Source organism: Manis pentadactyla, chromosome 7, assembly GCF_030020395.1.
Source record: "Manis pentadactyla isolate mManPen7 chromosome 7, mManPen7.hap1, whole genome shotgun sequence".
Taxonomy (NCBI): domain Eukaryota; kingdom Metazoa; phylum Chordata; class Mammalia; order Pholidota; family Manidae; genus Manis; species Manis pentadactyla.
Genome location: NC_080025.1, coordinates 127,867,142 through 127,892,668, shown reverse-complemented (window position 1 = coordinate 127,892,668; position 25,527 = coordinate 127,867,142). Strand labels below are relative to the sequence as shown.

The following is a 25,527-nucleotide window of genomic DNA, read 5'->3' as shown; positions in this document are numbered from 1 at the left end:
CCTGTTAAAAATTGTTTTATTTCCTAAGGGGTCACCTAAGGGCAGGCGTGTGAGGACGGGGTGCCTGACTTGGGTTTCGGGAGGAGCCCCAGGCTTTGTCTCCTGCTCTGCCCCCAATAACGTTGCTAGCAGGGGTGAGTCACAGTGTACTCCATGATGGTCCGAAGGGCCAGCCACGTCTCCTGGGCTGTGGCGATGATCTGGGAGGCTAGCAGCAGGAAGCCATAGCGCCCGGTGTCCCAGAGCTCGAAGGTGAAGGCGTACTTGATGCCACTCTCATAGGCCCAGTCCACCATGATCCCACTGGCCACATCTGGATACAAAAGGACAAAGAAATGCCCCAGAAAGAAGAGGTGTGGCCACAGGTATGCAGAAGCATCCTGAGTGGGAAGCGGACCATGGGGGCCAAATCCCCACCCCGCCTAGACCACACCAAGCTCCCTGGCCCTGGCCTCAGCCTGGACCGCACCCTGCCCACCTAGCTCACTCTCTGCCCTGGCAAAAAGAAAGCCCCTTGAGGCCACCAGATTTAGGGTCTTTCCCCTCAAGGAATTGGGAGCTGTGCATTAATGTGCAAAGAAACAGCTGCCTGTTTCTGGGAACCTCCATTGACCCATCTATGCCGATGTGGAAGCCAGCTCTGGCCCAGCTCGGTTAGATCTACAGCATTTCCCTGGGGCCAACCAGGCCTGCCAGTCAGCGAAGAGCCTGCACCTGCCCAGCCCCAGGCGGCTGTGGGGCCTGAAGCAGCAGCTGGGCATAGGCTCACTCACAGAGGGTGGAGCTGATGCTGCCGTACAGATACTCGGTCCCGTGGACCTTCCGCAGGGCCTGCACTGCGTCCTCGGCAAGCTTGTACTGCAAGATTACATCCAGAGGGTGAGAGGCCGGGACTTCCAACCCTGAAACCTCACCAGCTGCTGAGAATCAGGGACTTAGGAGTCCTGGAAGTTAACGGGTAGGTGGCTCTCATGAGAAGGGAGTAGAGCACCTCGGCTTTGAACTTGATCACACAGGAGAGTAAGTTCTCTCCTCCACCCTACGATGGGGTCAACTGGTCTAGCCCCTCTTTGCAGAGTGAGGGTCTGAATCCCCTGGGAGTCTGCAGATGCCTCCCACAAGCCCTTCGTAGCCAATCTCACCAACTCCTCCTGGTTTGGAACAGGTGCCAGCGAATGGCCATAAGGTACATGAGCATCTGAGAGCAGCTACGAATGGCGGTCAGAGCCTGGATGTTCCCACGGGATGTGATGAAGTCCACAATGGCAGCCACCTCTGGCTCCAACTGAGGGGAGGGCCCGTGATAAGTCTCTGAGCAGGGGTTGCTGTTAGAACCATTTCCTGAAAATAAAGCAAAACCATCCAAAGGGTTCAAATCCCCAGGTTTGAGAAGAAATTTAGTACTCACAAAATATCCATGGATTCCTCTACATTTCCCAGTCTCCTTTGCAAGACTGGTTGAGGCCATGTGACTACTTCTGACCAATGAGAATGTGAGCAGCAGTGAGGTATCACTTCTAGTTCAAGGCTGTTAAGAGCAAGCATGACTTCTCTACACTCTCTTCTGTCCATGTGGTTGAAAACAAAAAACTCTAGATGGAGCACGCATCCTGGATTCCTGTGTCACCATTGGAAGAGAGCAGCTAAGCAGAGTCAGAGACTCACGTTGGACTTGTGCTCAAGAAAAAGAAACGTTGACTATGTTAAACCACAGAGATTTGGAGAGGTATTTGTTACCGCTCACCCTGGTGTTGATATAACAGAGGAGCCTAGCCACAGCAGGACTCAGCAAGTCTGTGGGGAGCGGCCTTGGCTTGTCTGTTGGCTGAGTCCTGACTGTGGTTCCATTAGAAAGGCAGGCCTGTCTCAGCAGTTGTTTCCAGAACTGTAGGTCTCCAACCCCCACTTCCCCAATGAGTAGTGACCCCCTTGGGCAGACCCTTCTCTGCTGACCTTCCACTGCCAGGGAGAAGGCTTGGGTCAGCTGGGTGCTTGGACAGTGTCTGCTCAAGCTTAGCCACAGGGGCAACATGGACTGGGGCAGGAGAAAAAGACGAGAGCCCCAGAGTTGCCTGAGGCTGGTCTTTGACATTTTTTCCTAGGGACCTCAGGTCGGGGAGAGGGCAAAGTATTTTGTTCACAAATTTAATTCCTCATCTCCTCCTAGATGCTTTGCTCCCCATCTCTTCCTCCTCTTCCCCTACCTCAAGGGCCAGTTGTGGAGGGCTGGGCTGGTCAAGATCTGTGGGTGAGGGACACATTTGGAAAGAGCCGTCCGAGGTCCTCCTCCCTGAAATGACTGCACACAGACCTGGTCCTGAGACCAGGGATCTCCCCAACTTCTGAAGCCTCCTAAGGATGCCAGAGCACCCCACCTCTCGGACCCCAGGGTGTGGGATGGCTTGATAGCTGGGGTACATGGACCAGTTCCCTAGGACTGCAGAGGAGGGTGGCACAGGCGGGAGGTGGGGCCCACAGATTACTCATTACACAGCAGTTAAATTAAGGCAATAATGAAACCATAAACAAAATCTTTTCCTGAGTCACTAACCCAGACACACGCTATTTCTAGCCACAGGCAGACCCAAAGGAAATTCTGTCACCTGGGGAACTCGTGCCCTCCTGGTCTGCGGGTTCTTGCCTGGGCTGGGGACCCTGATTAGAAGGGGATGTGCCTTCAGGGAGCAAGGGGGTGAGAAGCAGCCCCGGCTGCAGTCGGGCTAACAGCGGCCCTGTTTGTGGTGTCTGTCTGGAGCTTCTGCACCTGCTACACTTGATGAATGACAAATGGCAACAGATGAGCAGGGCGGGGGAGGCTTGAAAGCTTTGTCTGCGTTTGCAGCCCACGCATGGAAAGCGGTTCCCCTGCCAACGACCAGGTGGCTTTGCCCAAATATGGAGAAACACTTCAGGCCATTAGTTCTGGTTTGAGCTAAGCAGCATAAACTAATCTTTGCCTGACCAAATGGGAATTAGCTGCCTGCCTCTGACGTTCACAGAGTCCTCTGAGCCTGCCTGTTTCACAAGTACCCGCTAATGGATTCATTAGCTATTTATTTTTCCTTCTCTAAAAATGTCATTTGTAGCACGGGGAAATCTCTGGAAGGACATGGTAAATTATTAAAAGCAGTAATCTTCAAGTAGTGGAATTATGGGAGGTCTTTCCCCCCCTGGGCATTTTTTTTTTTTTACATTATGATGTATACTGATTTTATTTCCCCCTGTGGTGAAATCCACAAGTTATTTTCTTTAAGGGGTAATTAGCCTTTCTGCTAGCAGGTCCATCTTGGGGTCTTTGGGTACTCACTTGAGCCAGCTCTGAGTGCCCTACAGGGATGTCCACTTGGGGCAAGTGTCTGGTGACTTGGGGGTAGACATGCCTAATTTTATACAGTTGTGTTCCTTTACACAAATGGTTACACACACAGCCTCAGACTCTTAGGCAACCCCCCACCTCACTCTGGATGCTTCAGAGCTGTCCTTATTTTTCAATGAAAACAGACTCAAGCCAGGTTTTCAAAGCAATGGGCATCCAGATCTAGAATGTTCAGTATCTCATTGATTTGGCCACCCGTCTGTGGATTTGTTTTTCAACAGCATGGCACCACCTCCTATGGAGCCAACCCCAATGCCCCATGTAGTGTGGGCCGAGGGCTGTGCCCATGCATGACTTCCCCGTCTGGAGACCCATCACTCCCTCCATCAAAGTGCTGCATTCCCAGGTCCACATACTCATCTCTGGGTTTTCTGGAGGCTTCAGTTTCCTCATATAGGTCCTATGTCCCTGGCATGGTAAGGGAGACAATCAGGAAGCACACCAAGGAACTTGGGGAAGCTGCCCACCCCTCCCTGGAACCACACGGCCCTGCAGATATGTACCAGCCCATCAGCCAAGAGTTACTAAGTAATTGGGTCAAAATTAAAAACCAGGTTCATATCAGTGTTGATGATAAGGAATTGGCTTATCTCTATTTGAACTATTGTTCTGGCCTCCCCAGTGAGCAGATTTCAAGGCACGGTGCTCAGGAAATGAGTTTGGAAGCATTTTTTTTTTGTGGCATGCTCCCTTCAAGGAAGGGCTAGAGACAACTTGGGGTCATCATAAACTCTGGGTTTTGAACAGCCAGTAGGACTACTTTGTGCCATATTTAGGATTTGACCCTTGCAGTCAGTCCCCATGCAAGGGACTGTTCCCCATGAAGTTTAGCATGTACATACATTTACACACATGTGCAACCTCTTCCCGAATCCCACGGCCAACCCCAGGCACATGTTTGCCTGTCCCTGGCCATGACTCACTGGCCTTAGCTAACTACGTTGCCTCCAAAGTTATGAATCAATAGAATTTGACCATGTGGCAGATGTGCCAAGAAAGAGGTCCTTCTCCAGCCCTGCACCTAGGTCCAGCGGGTTGCTTTACCTCCAAAGCCTGACTTCCAGTTCCTGTTGAGATCCACACGCATGCAGAAGATTCCAGGTCTGGTAGACTTGTTCTTCCGCCACAGGCGATTCTGAGAAAGCCCAGGAAGCTGACCTCATTCACTGGGCCCATTGCCAAGGGTGGGAGCCTCTGATATCCTGGTCTAGGAAGGGGAGTTCGTTGGGACTGGGAGAGGCAAAGGGAAGGAGGCCCTGAGGCTGGCACGGGGCAGAGCAGGCACTTTGCGGTTAAAGCTCAGGTGTTGGCAGAGGCCCATGCAGAGGCTGCCAACAGTGGCCTTCTCTGGGCAGCAGGAGGCAGGTCGCAGGGCACAAGCTGCAGCTGTAGCACCTGAGCAGCCGCCTGCCCCAGGGAGACTCTGCAAGGAGCCCCGAGGGGCTGGCCCCCAGGGAACCTCAGCCCAGCCTCCTGAAGCTGCAGGGACTTTTCCTCCAACCCCCAGAGTTGATCCCTGAGCCCTAACTCCCTCCCAGGCACCCTCACCATGCTGTGGGTAAAAGCAAATCCATCAGGGTTGGTGACGACCTCCACGAAGATGTCCATGGCATTTAGGATGTTTGTCAGGATGGGGTCTTTGCCATTTTCACTGACAATTCGCAACAAAGGGCAGCGTGGGTTCAGAGTGAAGGATGGGGGCCCTGCTGGGCTCTCCTCTGAGGTGGAGCAGAGCAGGACCTTTGCACAGCCAGTGGCTGCAAGCAGGGGTGGCATAAGGCCATCAGGTACATTCTGCACGCACAACTAAAGCCTTGGATTTTAAGCAGCTGGAAGACAAAGGATAGGTGTGGGCTCTGTGCTGCAAAAGGCTGCAGCACATGGCAGCTCTCCTAAAGGGCAGGAGGGGAGAAGGCACCCTGAGTTTAAACGAACCAAGTATCATTTCTCCACTGGTGGTGCCCTTAAATAGTCTAGCAGCCCCCTCCTCTGCCCTGGCCCCCATCACCCCTGCTGACCTTCTTGGCAGTCCAGATGCCAGTGGCATGAGTGATCCACTCCCGGGAGTGAATTCCACTGTCAATCAGATGGCAGGGCACTGGGAACCTCCAGTGCTGAACTGGGAGAAAGCATCAGACCCCAAACAATTCTAAACCGACACAACTACAGGGCTCTACCTAGGCTGCCCGGAAGGAGGCCCCAGGCGTGCCTCCCTGCCTCCAGTGGAGCCAGGCTATGTGCAGGTACCTGTGCATAGGCCCATAAGTACACATGGGGGCCCTAGAGACGCAGCGCTGTTCTTGGAGGGCAAAGTGATCCAGCCAGAAGCACAGAATTTCCCAGGTTTAGAAGAATCTTAGACTAGTGCTTCTTGAACTTTAAAGGGCCCGTGAATCCCCCGGGATCTTACTAAAGTGCAGGTCTGGGGAGGGGTCTGAGGTTGGGAATCTCTAACAAGCTCCCCGGGGCTGCTGCTGCTGCGGGTGCATGGACCCCACTTTGAGCAGCAGGGTCTCAGACATTAAAGCAAAAACACAGACAGCCCTGAGGAGAAGCAAAGCATGGAAAGGCCAAGTCAAGTCCCAAGTTGGGTGCAACCACTTGGCCCTTCAGAAGAGTCCCAGCAGGATGCTGGGAGTGGCGCCCTTTCTGCTCTGAGAGCAAGATGTCAAAGCCTGCCCCCTCCCTTGGTCCCCGCCCCTGAGCACCCTTAGGGCACACACCACACCCTCATCCATCCTGCCTCTTTCATGGCCAAGGGCCCTGCTGCTGCCAAGTGTGCTCAAACTCTGTTTCCAGGGGCCCCTGCGAAGGGCTGGGAGGTCTCCCCATGGACTCAGGCCATGGGCCAGACACCCTCAGTTTTCAAAAATGAGGCCTCTGCGCATGCTGTAAATGAGGCCTTCCTTCCCACCTAACCAATGGAGCAACTGAGGAAACAGGAAGAATGCTGATTCAACCCCACTCACACCCCAAGTCCAGGGTGACGACTGACACTCTGTAGTCCCATCTCCCTAACAACCCTCCACCTCCTTCCTGTGCTAGGATGTGCCAGGTCACTGCACTGTCACCTGTCCACAGGGGCAGGTCCCTGAATAGCACAGTCCCAAAGTTTGTGGGTCACCTCAGGACAGGAGTCTACCCTTCTTTCTCCATAAAACCTCCAACTGGCAGTAGCCCCACAGGAGTGCGGTCTTATGCCAGCAGCTCTCACTGCAGACAGTGGTCAACACTGCTTAGCTTTACCTTTAGGACCAGAATGGTCCTATTTTCAAAGCTGTGGCCAATCTGAATTTTTGAGACAACATCTGAATGCTCAGTTACAAAGCTGTCCATCCAGCTATATACCTGAAATGAAGGAGGTTATCAGAGGGGCAGCTAAGTGGGGGGAGGGTCTCTCCAAATACTCTCCTCCCATCCCAACCCTCCTTAAAGCCTTCCCACCTCCCTTGAGGATCAAAAAGAACTCAGATCAAGAACTGCAAAAACTCGAAGCTGCCCTCCAGGCCCAAGGCCACAAGCTGTGGTGGGCCTGGATTCCCAGGCTTCTCTCCAGGGCAGAGCTGAACCTTCTGTCTGGAAGATCAGCGTGTGCCCAGCCTTCTCAGTCCCCCAGGTCAGCCCGCAAAGCTCTCTCTGGTTGGGAGTTTCTCTTGCTTCCATCCTCCTGGCAGATCTCATAGACAGCGCAGCGTTGTTTTGGGATTCTTTCCCCTTTTAGATTCTAAGCCCCCTTGAAGGCAGGGTTATTTATCTCTGACATCAATAAAGACTGACAGAGTATATTAATGTGTTCTCTTATTCATTCAATACATATAATTGAATCAATAAACATGAAAGAAAATGGATCCTCTATTACAGGTCCTGTGAAATGGCAAGAGTGATTGATGATGATAATAACAGGGGGTGGACAATTCAATAATGTCACGTCCTTTACATGGAAATGGGACCTGCGCCTTGAGTCTCTCTCTGAACTGGGCATCCACATCTCCTGTGTTACTCTCCTTTATAAGCGAGGCACGGCCAGTGGCGCCGGCCCTCGCTGGCTCTAACTGTGATCATGGGTGTTCTCCCACCGAAGGCAACTCTGTTTTATTCTACAAAATGGCTCTCCACTGTGCCTGGCTTCTGCCCCTTCTACACTCTAGTGCTCATAGCTAGGGCCTCCTAACACTAGTGATGGTCGTGGAGAGGTCATGGCCTCTGGAGCCTAGCCAGGGTGTTGGGTATAAAGTAAAGGTGCCTCTGTCTGCTCTGTTCTGGCCAGCGACAGGTCCCTGTCCTAGTGTTCCACCGAGCAGCTCCATTTCTCTGGTCCCATGGCTGCCTTGCACTGCACTATTGAGCCTCAGTCCCCTCTGGCTGAATCCTGGCTCCTGGACTTCTTTGAGGTTGACTCTCCCTAACAGACTTCACCCAGTGACTGTTCTACAGTCCCCAAGTGTCAGTTCACAGCTCCTCACAGGCCCCAGAATCCATCAGCGGTCTCAGCCTGAGCCTGGAGACACGGAGGGCCCAAGGGGCCACAGAGCCCAGGGCAGCGGGGCAGGCCTACCTCCTCCAGGGCGTGGTAAGAGTAGTAACTGAAGCCAGTGGTGCTGCGCTGCAGCCGGCGGGATTGCCCCATGGCTTCTCTCTCTTTATCCAGCAGCACCTGGGAGACAGGAGGCGCCCTGGGAGGGACGGGAGGGCTAGGCCAGGCATCCCTCTCGGAGCCCTGCCTCGGCTGGTTGGGCACAAAGACAGGATCAACACAGAAGAACGAGCCACCATGAGTGTGAGCTGTGTGACAGGAAGAGGTGCCGGGTTGCTGGGCGATTCTTGTGCTTGGCGAGAATGCTGCCATTTTCCAAAGCAGCACAGGGCAGCAGCCAGGAGAGCTGCTGCGTCCTAAGTCCAGCCCTGCTACTAACCTGCTGCACAAGCTTGGCCTTCATTTCCTCAGCTTGAGAATTGGGATGGCGACACCTGCCCTGTTCATCTCATAGGATAAAATGTAAAGCCAGAGACAGAAGTGTCCTGGAAAAGATGCTCATGGTCTGGTGCCAACACTGCTTTGCCCTCTGTGAACACTCTGTTGAGTCAAGGCCCAAGCTGAACCATGTACACTGACCCCTTGGGGAGCAGAGGGCTCCCCCGACCCACAACATCCACTCTACCCCAGGAAGTAGCCTAAACAATTGGTGTCCAAGCCCTTCGGAAAGCCAGGTGTGGACAAGCCGGTCCAAACCACCCTTATGATTAATGGACCAATAGGTTTTCACTCAACATCTTAACTGCAGCTTAAACACAAACGTATAGGTGACCCAAAGAAATGTCCTTAGGTGTCAGCTTGGAGTGGCATGCAGTCCTCATGGGGCTTCCCACTGACCACAGAGAGGGCCACTCGGCGCCCGGGCTGGGTGGGCCTCCGGGGAGCCAAGGTGTCCCAGAACCCAGTGCGGATGGCGCTGCATGGGAAGAGCCTGAGCCACATCGCTGCAGAAGGTGCTGGGGAGGCAGAGGGCCTCAGCAGCGGTCACCTGGTTTGCAGCTCTGGGGCACAAGTCAGTCTTGATGGGGTCTTGCTTCAGGCCAGAGCCTTTCCTTATGAGGCATCGTCCTCCCCCATCACTGCAGCTGGTCTGGCCACAACCAGATGACACGGCAGGAATGAACTGTTTATATTTTAGAGATGAAACTGATTAGAGAGGTGACTGGACTTAACAGCAAAGCAAACAAGAGGCAGGGTTGAGATAAGAACCCAGATATCCTAGTTCCTAGACTTGGGTTCCTTAAGGCTAGCTAGCTGACAAGAGTAAAGGCTGCCAAGAATAACAAACGTGTGTGTGTGCGTGTGTGTGTGTGTGTGTGTGTGTGTGTCTGTGTGTGTGTGTGTACAGAGAGCAAGCAAATGTGTAAAATGCTAACAAGTGAAAAGCCCATCATACTATTCTTGCGATTAAAAAGTGTTCTAAAATAGTGAAAAAGCAATATCTGGTACATAGGAAACGACACTAAAATGTCAAAAATACAGCAAAATGCTAACCAATATGTTAGGATAGAGATATGACGACTTTAAGCAATTTTTTTTCATTTCTCTATTTTTACATTCTGGCAACGGGCTTTTTACTTTAATAAGTAATATCTTCTCAATGAATAGATAATACTAAAACTAAAAGCACTAATGACTAAAGCAAAGTAGCAGCCATGGACTCTTCAGAGCCACCCCCAACCCCCTCCGCCAGCTCTCCTGCTGCAGACGAGGCCACTGCCCAGAGACACACCCACTCACCCTGACGCCCCAGTCAGCCCGCACACAACCCTCAAGTTCACAGATTTAAAAACGGGGCCAGAAATCAAAGTCTGGGCTGCACTTTATGTCGTTTTGGGCACCCACTACACACTAGGCAATTGTAACTGCAATGTCTTCCAGCTGAACTGGGCGGGCTGAGGACAGTCCCATTTGTGCAAAGCTGCGATTGCTGGTTGGGTTAGAGCTGGCCAGAGAAACCCTGGCCCTTGCTGGCAAACACCACCCTGGGAAGCTCAAACAAAAGGAATTCGTCTTTTTCCCAGGAAACCAATGGAAATCTCAGCAGCCCCCCATGACTGATGTGTGCCTGTCACTCTGGGCCGGCGCTACCAGCTGTGGCGAGCAGCTGCAAGGAAGAGAGCAAGCTGGTCTGGCCCCTGCTCTGACCCCACCTTAACGAAGTCGGAGGGTCCACATGTCTACCTTTCTGGGGTCTGGTGGAGGACTGAGACAGTGAAGGGGGAGAACAGAGGCAGAAAGGGCCAGAGGACCCAGCTCATCCCCACAGCCCGGGGACCCCCACAGGAAGACGGCTCCCGGGAGGCTGTCCTTTGTTCCACAGAACAGCTTGGAGGCAAACGGGAAGTCAGCACCAAAATGCAAATAACTTTCCAAACACTGTCACAGCCTTGTGAATGGATACGACAGCCGCTGACAAATTGGGAATGCTCAGCCCTCACAGCTGGTCCCCGGTTCCAGGAACATTAATCTACCCTGGCCTGAAAAATACACAGATGTTTGCTGCCTTCCCAGAGCTGAGGGAAGGGGATGGGAGGGCTAAGAATGCAGTCTTGCCACAGGCTCAGGGAAGCCTAATTACAGTCCTGTCAGGCTTCTCAGAGAGAAACACACACACACACACACACACATATAACTCAGAAGTAAGCCTTTTGCCTCCCTGGAAGCTAAAACCTGACAGGGAAAGGAATACCTTGGTGTGAATTAATTTATGACAAGGGTAAGGAAGGATGGGGACTTGAAGCAAAGAACAGCACCTCCGGGATCGGGGAGGGGAGGGGGCTGAGCCCCCAAAGCTGACGCCTGAAGGGAACCGGTACCCAGCAGCTGAACTGCAACCACTGACGTAAAATGGACGCAGCTCATGGAAACAGCGAGTGGAGAGCAGGAGAGGAGCTCTGACTCCCGTCTGTGACGACAGCAGTCGCCTCTCCTCACGTGTCCTTGGCCTTTTCTTCTGGCTGCATGGCTAGTAGCACTCACAGTCCTTGCCAGTACAGGGGGTGCCTACAGATCTGGGGTTCTTAGAATGGACTCTGTCAGAGGTCAAGGCTGAATGGTAGCCTCACTGCTTCACTGCCCAAAAGGCAGTTAACCACCACACAAACAGCAGCGGCCGAGGCGGCAGGTGGCGGAGTGCGGGGCCTGGAGCCAGGCTGCCTCAGATTAAATCCTGGCGCTGTCGCTAACTTGGGCAAATTACCAATTTCTCTGTGCCTCAGTTTACTAAATTACTAAATTCTCTGTGACTTCATTAAATGGTGGCCGTGTTATCACATACCTTAGCACATAAAGTGTTCTCATGAGGATTAGAAGGGTTAATACATGCAAAAATCTTAGAACATTGCCCAGCATGCAGTAAGGGTTAGTCACAATGTGAGGATGACCATGACAACGACAGGCAGGTCATAGCAACTTGGGCCAAACCCAGGACTCCGAGGGAACAGTCACTGCAGGGCCTGACCGGGAAATCTGGATTCCTCTGGAGGGAAGTGGCATCTGTAGGACATGGGCGGCAGGTTGCCCCCATTCACGCTCCCGCGGCTGAGTCAGCACCTGCCCCTCCCGAGGACTGACAGCGGGGCCAGTCCCCCGTAACCTGCCCCCTGGGAGCAGCCAGAGCCGGTCTCTCCGCAGGGCCCTGCCCACGGTGGCCCTGCCTTCCCTTGCCCTCCCCTACACTCATCCCCACCAGTACGCCTCTCCTCTTTAGAGCTGCCACCTACCCCAGCACAAGCCAACAGATTTCCACTTTCTTATCTCTTCTATTCAGCAAAGAAGTGTTTGTTGAGCACACACTGGACACTAAAGATGTGGCAGCCAACAAAATAAAACTGCCTGCCTTCATGGAACTCACAGTCTGGTAGGGGAAACGGACAATAAACAAGATAAGTGAGTAAGTTGCATAAGATTAGAAGGTTGTGAGTGCCAAGGGGAAAGGTGATGCAGCAGAAGGAGCAAGGGATCAAAGAGTGTGAGGGGAGAAGGGTGCAGCACAAAATAAGGTGGGAAGGTGACACGTGACTATGGTCTGGAGAGCAGTGAGGGGACCCCCGCCCTGCAGCTGGCTCTCTGCAGCCATGGCATTGTAGCTCTAAGGAGGCAAGGGCAAAGACCTGAGGTGAGAATCTAGTCAAGGGCCCTGAGGCAGGAATGGGTCGGGCAGGTTCCAGGGACGTCAAAGAGGTCTAGGCGTCTAGAACAGAGTGACCCAGGGCAGAGCAGTCAGGGATGTGGGGCAGGGCACAGAGCAGGGCACCACCTCATAGCCATTTTAAGGACTTCGGCTTTTACTCTGAGTGGGAAGTCACTGAGGGTTTCAGGCAGACGAGGGACCTAACTGGACTTGCTTTTTTTAAAAGACCCCTCTGGCTACTGTTTTGAGATGAGGCAGTAAGGAGGCAAGGGTGGAATTAAGGAGAGCAGTTATTACTGGGAAAACCCGGGGGGTGTGGGGGGCCAGGGCCATGTTGGCCCAAGGAGGTAGCACAGGATACATCCTAAGGGAGAGTTGATGGGCTTTGCTGACGGACTGCAGATAGGATGTGAGACAAGAGTCAAGGCTGACTCCAGGTTTCTTGTCTGAGTGACCAGAGGGATGGCCGTTGCCATTTCCGGAGATGGGGAAGGCCATGGAGGGACAGGTTTGGGGCCTGCGGCACTCTGTTTGGACTCGGGAAGTTGGAAGTGTCCATCAAACCCCCTGGGGGAAGTGCTGAGTAGGTGGTCAGACCTAGGAGTCTGGAGTTCAGCTCAGGTAAATGAGCCTGGCTGGAGCTATGACTATGGGAGTCTTCAGGAGATTGAAGGTCTTCCGTGTCGTGATCCTGGATGAGGGGACAGAGGAGAGGTCAGAAGACAGAGCAGGGAACCAGGAAAACAACATGCAAAGGCGCAGCCAGTGCGATGGGATGACCAGGAGAGTGCCATGTCCCGGAAGCCGAGAGAGACGTGTCTGCAGGAGGAGAGGGCAGCCAGCTGCGCTGAAAGATGAAGGCCAGTGCGCACTCCGTGCTGCACCCCGAGTCTGGCCTGGGACCTGTGCGCTACACTGTCAAGGGCAGTTGAGTGAGGGAAGGTCAGTCGGCCCCACTGAGGGATGGAGATGGCATGTATAGTCAATATTTCCAGGAGTTTTACCCTTTGGGGAAGCAGAGAAGTGGGGTGATAGCTGGAGGTGGAGGGAAGGGATCCAGAGGGGATATTTTTAAGATGAGAGGAATAACCAATATTTGTATGCTAATGGGAATGATCCAGTAGAGAGGGGAAAATTAGCAAAGCAATATTTACGCTAAATTGTATTTTGCTCTAGATGCTCAGAGCATGGGTGATTTTTGTTTTCTCCTTTGTGCTTTCCCCTATTTTCCAAATTATCTAACATGAATATTTATTAATTTTGTAATCAGAAAAAAAGCCATTAAAATCCACAGAGATGATTGCTCAAGTGAAGCTTTTCCATGGTGACTCATCCCAGGGAGAAAAAAAAAACCACCAAAGGGCTGAAAAGGAGGAGGAGGTGAAGAAAAATTAAATGCAAATAGAGCTCTCCTGGAATCAGATAATTTCTTGCCCAGCGCGCTGCAGTTTCCTCACCACCCTCCTGCCTGCCAGGCTCTCCTGCCCCCGTCCCCAGCTCAGCACTGTCACTGTCAGAGGGACTTCTCTTAGGTGCAAATCTGATCATGTCAGAGCCCTCCGAAGGCTCCCCCGTGGTTTTCGGGATGAAACACAGACCTCTTCACCTGGTGGAGAATGGGCTTCGCGATCTGGTCCAGCCTCATCGCCAGTCAGGGTCCCCCTCCCCTGGCTGCCCCCCGCAGCTCTCCAGCCCTCCTTAATCGCGCCTTCCCAGAGCCTCACTCACAGGGCCTCTTACCAGCTCCCATGACAGCATGCTCCCCTCCACTCACCCACTCCGCTGTAACCGCTGATTTACGCCATGCCCCCCACAGTCCAGCTCCCCTGGATACAGGGACATAATTCTTATCTTTCTGTTTCCAGCATCTTGCCCAATACCCCGCACATAGTAGGTGCCTCTGCTCTGTGGGTGGAATGAATGAAACCCTTCTATGTCGAGCATCCCACTGATCACAGGTCAGGGTGGTGGGCACTTCCCTTCCTCAGAACTCTCTCGAGTGCCCCAGGCCACTGTGAAAGCCAGTGGCCAGGTTCTGCGCGCTTCCCTCAGCCTAGTGCCGTCGAGCAAACGCCCTCCCCTCTTTCCTTTCCTATTCACATCCACTAATTCAGCTCCCACTTATTAGTCCCCAACTAAGTGGCAGGTCCTACAGTAGGCACTGAGTATAAGGGCGAATAAGGGGCAAGATCCTGGCCCTTGAGGGGCACAGGGGAGGGACTTTTGGGGACAAAGGCCAACATATTAGTAAGGTGCCCTTCCTGAACCTGCCAACAGAGTAATTCATTCAGCAGACAGTGGCTGAGGTCCCGCATGAGGGAGGCATGGTGCCAGATCCTGGGGCAGAGAAGATCCAGAAGGCAGGGAGGTCAGGCCTGTGTATCAATAACCAAAGCTGAAGCCTGGAGGCCAACAACCGGAGGGGTGCAAGCCCTTCCCCTCCTGCTGGTGTCCCTGAGGTTTCCTCCTCCTGGACACCTTCCCCCATCACCCCCACCAATCAACTCAACACAGCAGCCTCCCCACAACTCCCAGCTCCCACTAAGCCAAAGTGTGACCTCAAGTGTGACAGTCAGATGCATTACAGGCAGACTTGGTGAAAACCCTGCCTGGCTGGTGAGGGCTGACAGTCCAGAGCAATGGACTGAGAGGGGGTAACAAGCCCCCTCTGCACACACCCCGTGGGGGACCCTAGGGCCGGAGACAGCAGAGAGGCCAGGCTGGGGAGAACGAGGACGACCAGCTCCTGAGGAGCCAGTGGGGAGGCTTGTCAGGGCCTCAGAGGCCAGTCTGATGTGCTGAGAGCAACAGAAAATTTTTAGAGACCTCTTCATATATTTTTGCCAAATGCTACAGGTTTCCAGAAGGGGCAGAAGAAGGGAAATGCAAACTTCAAAATGCAGGCATGAGCTAAAAATGAGAATTGAGTGTGAGTTCTTCTGATGTGGTAGCCGCTCCTGTCTGGGGGAGTCTCCCCATTTTTGTTGGCGGGGGATTTAATTAGAGAAATAGGCCACCCCTCCACCTCCCACCTCCACCGTGTTGAGTGGGAAACGGATGTGCCCGATGAGGGATAAAGGTCTTTGAATGGACCTCAGTGCCCCAGCCCTGCACCCATGGGAAAGGAATGGGGTCGAATGCGCTGGTCCCGGGCCCCGGAGCGGAGTACATGTTGGAGTGCGTGTGCTCCCGGAAACTTCCCACACTCAGTCCTCCGAGGAGATGAGCTGCAGCACAACATGACTGGGAATGGATCTATGTGGACACAATCCTATAGGAAGCTGACAGCATCTGCAGAGAGGCGCAGTGGAGGCCTGGCTAATGCATGGCACCCAAAAGAATCGCTTTAGGAAGGAGGCTTCTTGGGATAACCCCGAAGACCAAACAACTGACAGAAAAGTTCATGATGTTCAGAAAAGATGCAGTGACAGGCAGGGGTTGGGAGCCTGGGTGCCCCACCCAAGGCCTGCTCCCCTGGGAGAATCCTGCCTGGGCGAGGTGCCCAGGACAGGCGCCTGCGCTGCGGGTGGAGGGGAGCCACAGCAGAGCTCTCCGCCTGCCTTCATGGGCCTCCTCCTGCCTCTCTGGAGTGAAGCAGTTCCCTGGTACGGAGGGCCGGGACACAACAGGGAAGGGAGGGAGCGGTCAGAGAGGCAAAGGGAGCCGTCCAGAGCTGCCCCCCACAGTGCCTAGAAAAGACCTGAGCTCTTTCCCCCTGTCTCCCTTCTCCCCAGTCTCCTCCTTTCATTTTTGTGAGGTTTCATAGCTTCCAAGACAGATTCACAAAAATGCAAAAACAGGATGTCCACTTCTAGCCCTGCATGTCTTTCCTTCATTGCTGAGCCCAAAGCAGAAAAGTGTGAGGAGGACGAGACCCCAGGTGCACCGCTGGGGCGGGACCTCACCTGGATGTCCTTTATCATGATGCTGTAAAGAAGGCCATGGGACTCCAGGTAAGCTTTGACATCTTTCAGTTCAGAGAAGGCACTCTCATATCCACAGGGAGGCTGGGCCTGGCTGGGCCACGCCAGAAGTCCACCTTGTTCACAGAGGAAAGGAAAATGGGCACGTTTCTCACACGCATCTTAGAGTCAGATCATCTCCTTCTCTTACGTGGTTTAAAGGCCACACTTCCAAAATGAAAATCCTAAGGCGAAGTAGAAAGACCAGGACAAACAAAATCCTCAAGTCCCTGAGTTTCCTTCCCTAATGTGAAGCACCTTCATCTCCCAGCCTCACTCTCATATTGCAACGCCTGGTCCACAGAGCCCTGAGCAGGGGCCGGAAGTGAGATGGCTCATCATCCGGCACATTAACATGGATAAGGACCCTGGTCAGAAGAGGGAGACATCACTGCCTGCAAGGCCGGGAGAAGCAGGAGAGGCCGAAGCCGGATCCCCCTGTCATCCCAATGTTACAGCTATTTTTTCAGTTTGTAAAATGGAGAGCATTAGTATAGTGTTCTGAGTCCTGGTTGACAGAGGCACTCAAATAGGAAAAGGGGCTTTGGGGTCCAGCCAGAAATATCTGGTTGTTTGAACAATCATCAAACAAAACCCTTCTATTATAATAGCTGCAGAAAATGTTTTCCACTGTGGAATAGTTGCAGAGGAAAAATGTTCTCGGAAACAAATGCTCAGGCTGAGAGGGACAAATCCAAATAAAACACAGGCTTGCCAAGCTAAGCCACTTCAATTGGGAAACAGATGTGTCCAGTCTGCATGCCGCATGGCATCCCACCCAGAGACAGCTGTGCCCGCTGTGCGGCTTCAGGTCTTGCTGGCTGTTTCTCAGAGCAGCCCTCACCCAGGCCAGAGGGGAAGGCCAGAAGCGTCGTGCAACCCTCTGGACAAGTGTTCCTAGCCTTTCCTGAGGACGAGTCACATTTGATTTCTCCGCACCATTCTCGTCTTTGGCAGAGACATCTGGAGGGCAGATTTGGGGTGGGGGCAGGAGGAGAGGGAGCCAAAGGTGCATGCCACTGTGAGCGGGGGTCCAACACGTCCCCAAGCCCTGAGGAGTCCTCACCTTCTGGCGCTTCAGGCCCTCCAGGCCCCTGAGAAGTGAAAGCTGCTCCTCATTTTTAGCCACGACTCGAAGAACCTGGTCTCTGGAAAGGAGACAGGACGGGCAAAGAGCTGCTGGGAGGGATTCCTGCAAGGCTGTGCTGCCTGGGGGAGGCAGCGTGGCGAAGAGGCCTGGCTGAAGGGACCCGGCAGGACGGTCCCTGGAAAGCCAGAGCAGAGGAACTTGCAGCTCTGGGAAGCATACCAGTCCTTCGGCCTGGGGCTAGCAGCTAATACAGCCCCAAGTCAGACCACCCAGGGCACTCAATAAAGCCTGTGGTGCTACGGATGGGAAGTGCCAACACAGGGAAGAAAGACAGGAAAGGCCTGTGGGGAATGGAGGAGGGCAGGAGAGCAAAAAGAATGAGGCCGGGAAAGGAACAGACATGGGGGCACAAGGGCTCCTCATACAGGGCTCAAAGCCACGGTCTGTCCCAACCCACACCCTCTTCTGCCTTTTTCTCCCCAGAGCTTGAGGCCGTGCAAAGGAGAGCGGCCTCGTCCTACCTTACAGAGGGGAAGCTGGGCTCCCGCCCATCCTGCAAGATGGGGTGGAGGCCACCTGACTGAGCACTGTGACCTCCGGGACTGAAGCCAGGGAGGCGTCGGCCCCCCTGCCTGAGCAGCTCCGGGACAGTGGGCGAGGAGTGACCTCTCTCAGCCATGTCTCCTCTTCTCTGCTACGGAGATGCTATGGACTAGCTGCTTCCTGGGCTCTTGGCAGGCTGAGAAACCACGACCACAGACAGTCTGGTATATAATACTAGTGCTTGTTGTTTGCCATTCAGAGGAAGCCAATTCCACATCCATATGGGGAGTGTATACAGGCTTTTAGGGGTTGCTAACTTCTTTAAGAATTGGAGGGAAATTGTGAGACCTTCCCACCCAAAAAAGAGTAGATACACAAAAAATTTCCCATACGATTTCAGGGGATTCTTGGAGCCCTGAAAGCTTCCCCATGGACCCAGGTTAAAGAATTCTGGATTTGGAAAAGACAGTAATACAGCTTCACATCCTGCCTTCAAACATGAGAGTGTAAGATTACAGACTTGGCAGTGGGTTCAGGATGGGGTCAAAAGTCCTGACTCCCTCTGCCCTGATCAGGTCCCAGAGGACAGCCACCTCCTCGCTGGGACACCCAGTCCCCTAGCTCCTGCAGACCCCTCCCCATGGAGCAGCCACTCACCCTGTGAAATTCATTTGGCCCAAAGCTGCTGCCAGGAAAAAACTGCAGACAAGGAGTGAGGGCAGACCAGGGCCCACGTCTCCTGCAGGGGCGCCCTGCATGCTCCTTCCTCCAGACACACTTGGGGGCCTTTCCCTGTGCCCAGGCATGGCCCAGGCCTCAGGGCAGCACAGCACCTAAAGGCCGGCAGGCCAGGCCTGAGAGTGGGCATCAGGTTCTCTCTGGGGAGACCCAGCCCGTGACTCCCGCAGCCCCAGCCCTAGGAAAGCTAACGCAGCCCCTCCCCACTTCTGCGCAAGTCCTTTCCTGGGAAGAGAAGGCCAGTCCCTGAGCTTTCTTCTCTCCCTGGAGGTTTGCTGGGCCAGCCTCTCGTGATCACCAATCCCCCATCTCCGGAGAAAGAGGAGAGCGGCCAGAGGCCCCGGCAGACCACTCCTTTCCTCCCTACTGAATTCCCTTCTCTGCTCGCCTTCTCCCTCACCCACTCATACTTTCCTGGCGCCATGTCCTTCCTGCACCTAAGGGTGTGGACCCCCCTGAGAGAACACAGGGCTGAGAGACAGAGAACCAGGTCCTGCCTTCCTGTCTAAGAGATCTAGGGCAACTGTGCTAATCTCTCTAAATTTCAGCTTACTCGTCAGTCAAATGCAGCTAATGATACCTCTCCTCCCTACCTCACAGGGTTTTGGGGGGTAGTAGATGAGACAACTGGGGTGAGTTGGCTTGGCAAGGCCTACAAACTACAAAGTATTGTTATTTCAAAGCATTAACTCTTAGTCACAGTTGCATCTTAGGTCAGTCCTCCAGTGGCAAGGGGAAGAAGGGGAAGAGAAGAGAACAGAGAGGGGAACAAAGAACTCTCTACCGTTTGAGGAGAAGTCAGTGAAGATTCCCTTTTCCCTCTCTTCAGGTGGTCACCACTTTCTACTAGACAAGAAGGTCACTGCAGTCATTACTATAGTTCTCAACAGACAGCAAAGTCAATTTCGCAGTCCTGCCAAAGCCCCACACAGCCCTCTCTGCGGTCTGGGAATAGTAGGCATAAAGCAGAGGCCAGTACACAAAGCAGTCATACTGGAAGGAGAAAGTGAATGATGATGCCTGAATGGTGAGTGACGAATCCAACAGAAAATCCACAGGAGGCAGAAGAAAGGCAGAGACGAAATCCAGCAAAGTCGTTCAGCAGAGGATGTCAACAAAAGGCCGCATAACTGTCACCGGTGATTCTCAGAAGCCCTGCTCCTCATCCATACACTCCCAGAATGGCCAATTAACTGGCCATGTGTGCAAAGGGGAGCTCTCTTACTGACATGCCAACCTACTCCACTATTTCGTGTTCAGCTGTTCAGACATGCCAAACTCCCCTGGACCCCTGGCTTTGGGAACTCTCAGAAACCCTAGCAAATGGCTTAAGGACCTAGAAAAGAAAGTGATGAGGCTTTCCACCCAAGTAACATTCAGCTTAAACAGAAATAGAAATAAAAGAGTGTACTAGTAAACAACAGCTCAGGAATTTAAAAGAAAAAAAGTGGGATGGTGCTAGTCACGAGAAGTGCCCAGAATCTTCTGGTTCAAAAGCATCATTTTAAGCCACTGATAATAAGACAACTCTCCCTGTACTTGGTTCAGGGGTGGGGAGAGAGAAAGATCAAGAGCAAGAGCAAAAGAGAAAGAGAGAGGAGCAGTAAGAATTCTCGAGCATGTATGACAGCAGCTCCAGGAGAACTTTGTGACAATGGAAGTGTTCTGTGTCTGCACTGTCCAACAGGGTAGCCATAGCTGCTTGAAAGGTGGCTAGTGGGACTAAGGAGTTGAATTTTTTATTTTAATTAATTTAAATAATTTAAATAGCCACATGTGCTACCATATTAGGCAGCACAGTTCTATGGGAATTCACCAACCCTATAGCACTACCTCCAATGGCTGGATTTGAAGCAGAGACGAAGAACTATGCTCAGCCGAATACCTAATATTGGCTTCTTGAAGTGAATTAGTCATCTGATCATTGATTCAGTAAATGTCTACTATGTGCCAGGCACTTGCTAAAGTGCAGAAGTAAACTAGAAAATGATACAGACCTGGCCCTCAGATTTCTAATGGGGTAAGTAGACAATTAAAGAGTTTATTAAATGTAAAAACAGAGTTTGTGTAGGTGCTGCAAGGGGAAGGTATGATGTGCCATGAGGACAGGTGATACGGACCCCGTGGAGACTGAAGTGAGAGAGAGAGTTTCCGCAAAGAGGTTTTGTTGGCAGACTTTATCTCCTGCAGGCGGTGGAGTGCTACCCAAACAAGTCTGCCGGAGTGAAACAACTAAATTGCTGGATACAACAGTCTTAATGAGATTTTAGAGACAACCCTGGGTTGTCACGCAGGTAAGAATCCATAGATCCCAAAAAGAAGAAAAAGCCAAACTTGCCTGAGCGATAAGCAAATTTTCCCCTGAAGAGTTCCCTGGGCCCTAGGGTTCTTGATCTTTCTTCTAGAAGAACAGACCTTGTATCTAGGATCATTTTCCTTCTGTTTGAAGTATATATTTTTAAACTTTCCTTCAGTGAAATTCTGTTATCTGAAAATTATTTTGCCTTCATTTTTGAAACAGATTTACTGGGTATAATTCTAGGTTGTTTATTGTTTTTTGTCTCTCAGCTGAATGGAAACATTACCCTATAGTCTTCTGGCTCCCATATTACTGTTAAAAGGTAATCAATTTGTTTATTTACTGTTCTTTAGTAGGTGGCCTATACCCTGGTTGCTGGGACAATTATATATCTATATGGGAAAAATGGAATTTAGTCCCTGTCACGCCACATATAAAAATCAATTCCAGGCAGATTAAAATACTGAAATGTAAAAGGCAACATTAAAGCACAGTTAAGACAATATAGAGAATATTTTTATGTATTATATTTATACTAATATTTTATATATTAGTATAGGGAATAATTTTTCTACATAAGACACAAAAGAAAATAAAAGATTTCCATAAAGAGAAAGGTGGATAAAATCTACTACATTAAAATTAAGAACTTCTGTTCTTCAGACCCTTGACAAGGAGTAGAAAAACATATCTCAGACTGAGAAGACACATTTAGAACACATACAACTGGTGAATGATTAATATCCACAATATATAAGGAACATCTGTGAATGGATTTTTTTAATGGGCACAAAACAAGGAAGGGTATTTCTCGGGAGTTATATGTTCTACAAACATATGAAAACTAGTCATTAGTAATCAGGGAAAAGCAAATTAAAACCACAGTGAAATTATGACATCACAGCACCAAATTGGCAAAAGTTAAAAAGTCAGTCAATAGCCAGTGTTGGCAAGGATGGGGAGCCAATAGAATCTCTCATGGAGTGCTCCCGGGGAACTTTAAATTTGAGCAATCCCTTTGGAAAACAGCTGTTACCTAGAGAAGTTGAAAATGTGCTGCACCCCCTGTGCCCTGACAGTTCCATCCCCAGCTATATGGTCTGGAGAAACTCTTGCTCATGTGTACCAAGATATACGTATAAGGTTGAATAAATGGAGGTGTACTGTGTTCATGCAGAATGTAACAGAGAAAATGATACAGACACATGCACTCAATGGATGAGGCCTCAAAATGCTGAGTGAAAGAAATAGAACAGAAAATGTAGGTTTCCATTTAGGTACATTCATATCAAATAGGTAAGACTAAACTATATATTGTTTAGAAATGTGCACAGAAGTGTCAATGATAAGGAAAAGGAAGGAAATTATTCATATGGATTAGTGGTTTCATCTGGGGAGGAGTCCAGTGAGGGGCCCATGCAGGCTTCTAACATGGTGTCATGTTCTTGTTCTTAAGCCGAATAACAGGTAAAAGGTAATTAATTTTATTTTTAACAAGCTATGGAAGTTTTATCCAGGCTCTTGTATGTATGATTGATATACTTCACAATAAAACATTTCAAAGGAAATACGGGAAAGCTAAATTCTTTTTTTTCATAGTGGAAAATCAGTAGAAAAGGCCTGAAATTAAAAAACCAAGAAGTAACAATATAAGTACCTTATCTAATTTTATAAACGTGAAGGTCAAGACTAAAAGAATTCAATATGGTTGTTGCTGGAGAGCAAGAAGTGGGGCGAAGAAGTATCAGGGAGCAGGACTCAGCTGCTTTTTATAATGAGTCTTATAAAACTCTCTGACTCTTAAACAGTGTGCTGTATAACCAATTAAAATAAATGTGACGTTTCAAAAATGACATTTGATACAGAGATAGAAAGCAGATTGGTGGTCCCCAGGTTGGTGGGGGCTGGGAGAAGTGGGGGGGTTAGCGTTCAATGGAAACAGAGTCTCAGTTGGGAAAGATGAAAAACCTCTGAAAGGGAACAGCGCCGATGCCTGCACAACGGTGTGAACGTACTTGATGCCACTGAACTGTACACTAAAAATGATTCAAGTGGTAAATTTAATGTTGTGTATATTTTACCACACACAAAAGAATTAAAGCTAAAAAAAAAAAAGAGAGAGAGAGTGGCACCTGAGCTGAGTTACTTAAGATACAAAGGAGTTAACCAGCCAAAGCCAGGTGAGGAGGTTGCAGGAAATCCGATGCTTGCCCTGAATCCCTTCTTCATTAAAGGTATTAATTCCCACTTCTGGTTGGGGACCACTCTGAGGGGCTCAGAGATCAAGTGAAAGTGCTCCAACATTTGCAAATAAAACTCCCAGACTAAATTATGTTTAATTTCCAAAAGTCCCCTTTGGGTGCTTAATGGAAATAAATATATCAAATGTAATCTTAAAAAACAAACCACAAGTGTCATCATTCATATTACAAAAGGATTCTTAAATTAACAAGAGTATTTACCACAGTTTCTTAACAGAGCCAGCTCCCCACCACACACACACAAAGTGTGATTTAATTAACAAAAAACCCAGGCGTATCCCACCTTCAAGAAATAGGCCAAACAGGTGCTTTCAGAGGAAATTGAGTACTGAAAATCCAAGAAAACAATGACCCACCAAAAGGTGGCTTAATGTGCTCTAGCCTAGAGTTTCTAAATCCTCTTCATCATTCAAAATCTCACACTGGGGCCATCCTGGGTGGGGGCAGCCACAGGTGACCTATCATATCTCCAGTTTGGTAATCACACCTGTGCCTCCCTCTATCATCACATACTGTATAGATTCTAATTCTTCATAAGCCATCAGTCTAACATGAGACAAACTGCTTGTGGGCTGGGGCTGAAACGTATTCATCTATGTGACCCCAGGAAGCCTGCCTACAGCCCAGGACTTATTTACTGATTGATTTATTGAGGGAGGCCTATCCTTTCCTGCGACCACAGAGATACCCTGGGTGTTTGAGATCGTGAGAAATTTAATAGATATTTCAGGGTGTTGAAAAACAGATTTAGAACCCAGGACCATTGAATCCTAAGCAACAACTTTACTCTGAACCTTACAGTGCTCACTATTGATGGTAACAATTGGTGAAGGGTCCACAAACTTGGCCCAAGTGTCAGAAAAATAAAAAGTAAAATCCTGATGTTACTGGAGCAAATACTCCCATCAGATTTGAGCAACTCAGGAAAACATTGATCAACTTGTTACTGTTTCTCCTTGCCTGGGGAGTAAGGGAGATCATCTCCTCCCAACCTCCTGGTTTAATATCCAAAGATCATGGTATCATGGGCCTCTGAGACCTCAGAGCTGGCACCTACACCCTTCTACCACCCTGCAGCCCTGGCACAGGGATGGGAGGGAAACACCATCTCCCAGGGCCAGTGCTGTTCATTACTAGGCCTTCCCCAGCCGTGCAATTTGTCCACTTTCCAGCTTGCTCAAGTATCTTTCTGGCTACACAAGTCCCTCTTCATTTGTTTTCCAGAATAAACAGAAGGGCTTCTAGATCTCCTACTCAGGCACCAGGGAGCCTGGAGGACATAGAGAAACCTGCAGGTTAAATATTGATCCTCCCGATAGCCCTGGGGTGGGAGGGAAGGAGGGAGGAAGATCTGGTGTCTCCTCTGACCCGCCTCCTTAACAGGTCAGTACCTGACCAGCTGCCTCTGGAAATACCTTTAGAAATACCGCTTCGCAGTGATGAGGCAGGTCATCCTTCCCTTCCCACCAGGTCTGGCTTCTCCGAGTTTTCTAATATAGCCTTGCTGAAGTTGGAACAGAAGGTCTTTGCTTTCCCTGATGCTGTGCTTCTCACATCCTGTGGCAAGGTGCTCAGAACTGAGGAGGGGCGACTGCCTCAGTCAGCTAAGTGCAAAGAAGACACTGGGCTTCTTCTGGGTCAGATGTGAAACTCCCACCCTGCAGGTCTTCATTCAATAGGCCTTTATGTTGCCACCAGTATGTGCTTAGCTGTTGGGGATCCAAAATAAATAAAACCTTGGCTCTGCCCTCCAGGGATTATAAACCCTAAATCTGGGTGAATGGTTTTCTAGTGGGAGACCAAGCTGTTTAAATACTCAAGCAGAATATATTTACTTGCTTGTTGAGAGAAGTGGGCGCTGTGCCACCCCAAATCTGAGAAGCTGATAGTTGAAGATGAGGGTATATTGTCCTGTGGATTGTTCCCTGTGAAAGGGCATAGAGTCCCTAAAGGAGAGAAATAGTGTCTTTGGCCCATTCCAGATGTTTCATAAGTAAAACATTACTCCAATCCTCCCTGGATGACAATCTCAGGCACAGGCACAAGAAGGGTGGACCCATAAGAACCATACAATGCCCCTCAATTGTGGTCATCAGCCAGCAATGGCAGCCAGACACGGAGACCTGGCTCCTGTTTCCTCCCCACAGCCTCTCTCATCACTGCAAAACTGGAAACTCAAACGCTTCCAGGGGCCAGGCAGATAACACAGGGCTGTAGACTCAGAGGGACTGAAATGAAGGAACTCTTTGCATTTTGAAGGCATTCCCGTTGCTTTCTCAGCAGCAGTCTGTAGAGCTAGCTAGCCTTGGGAATCTGCTTCACCATTTCCATTTGTGTATGTTTGGGCAGGTTACTTCACCTCTTGAAGGCTGTTATTCCTCACCAGTTAAACAGGGATAATAATAACCATTCTGCACACATCACCAGGTGGTTGTGATAATTTAATTAGCCAATATCGATAAAAGCATTTTAAAGCTACAAATCATTACAAAACTGCAAACAACCTAACCAATATCAAGTCTTCCTTATCTCCAAAGGTTTAATTTATGCTCTTAGAACTTCAGGACATACATTCCAATCTATTTTCCA

General features: G+C 50.6%; 2 protein-coding genes across 2 annotated transcripts in view; both read right to left on the bottom strand.

Annotated features, from left to right (window-relative positions):
- On the bottom strand, positions 1-21,172 carry CPA5 (carboxypeptidase A5). Its single transcript, XM_057504763.1, is given in 14 exon segments — positions 1-313; positions 774-858; positions 1,143-1,189; positions 1,192-1,341; positions 4,421-4,511; positions 4,925-5,036; positions 5,396-5,462; positions 5,465-5,495; positions 6,623-6,724; positions 7,932-8,030; positions 15,951-16,027; positions 16,030-16,084; positions 17,074-17,155; positions 18,298-21,172. Coding segments are annotated over 14 exon segments (1,335 nt in total). The 5' UTR covers positions 18,447-21,172; the 3' UTR covers positions 1-125.
- Positions 21,173-21,285: 113 nt separating this feature from the next.
- Positions 21,286-25,527, bottom strand: part of CPA4 (carboxypeptidase A4) — a 31,683-nt gene continuing 27,441 nt past the window's right edge. The window contains exon 11 of the mRNA XM_036909024.2: positions 21,286-24,495. Coding sequence (XP_036764919.1) covers positions 24,494-24,495 — 2 coding nt within the window. The 3' untranslated portion in view covers positions 21,286-24,493. The remainder of the gene's footprint in view (positions 24,496-25,527) is intronic.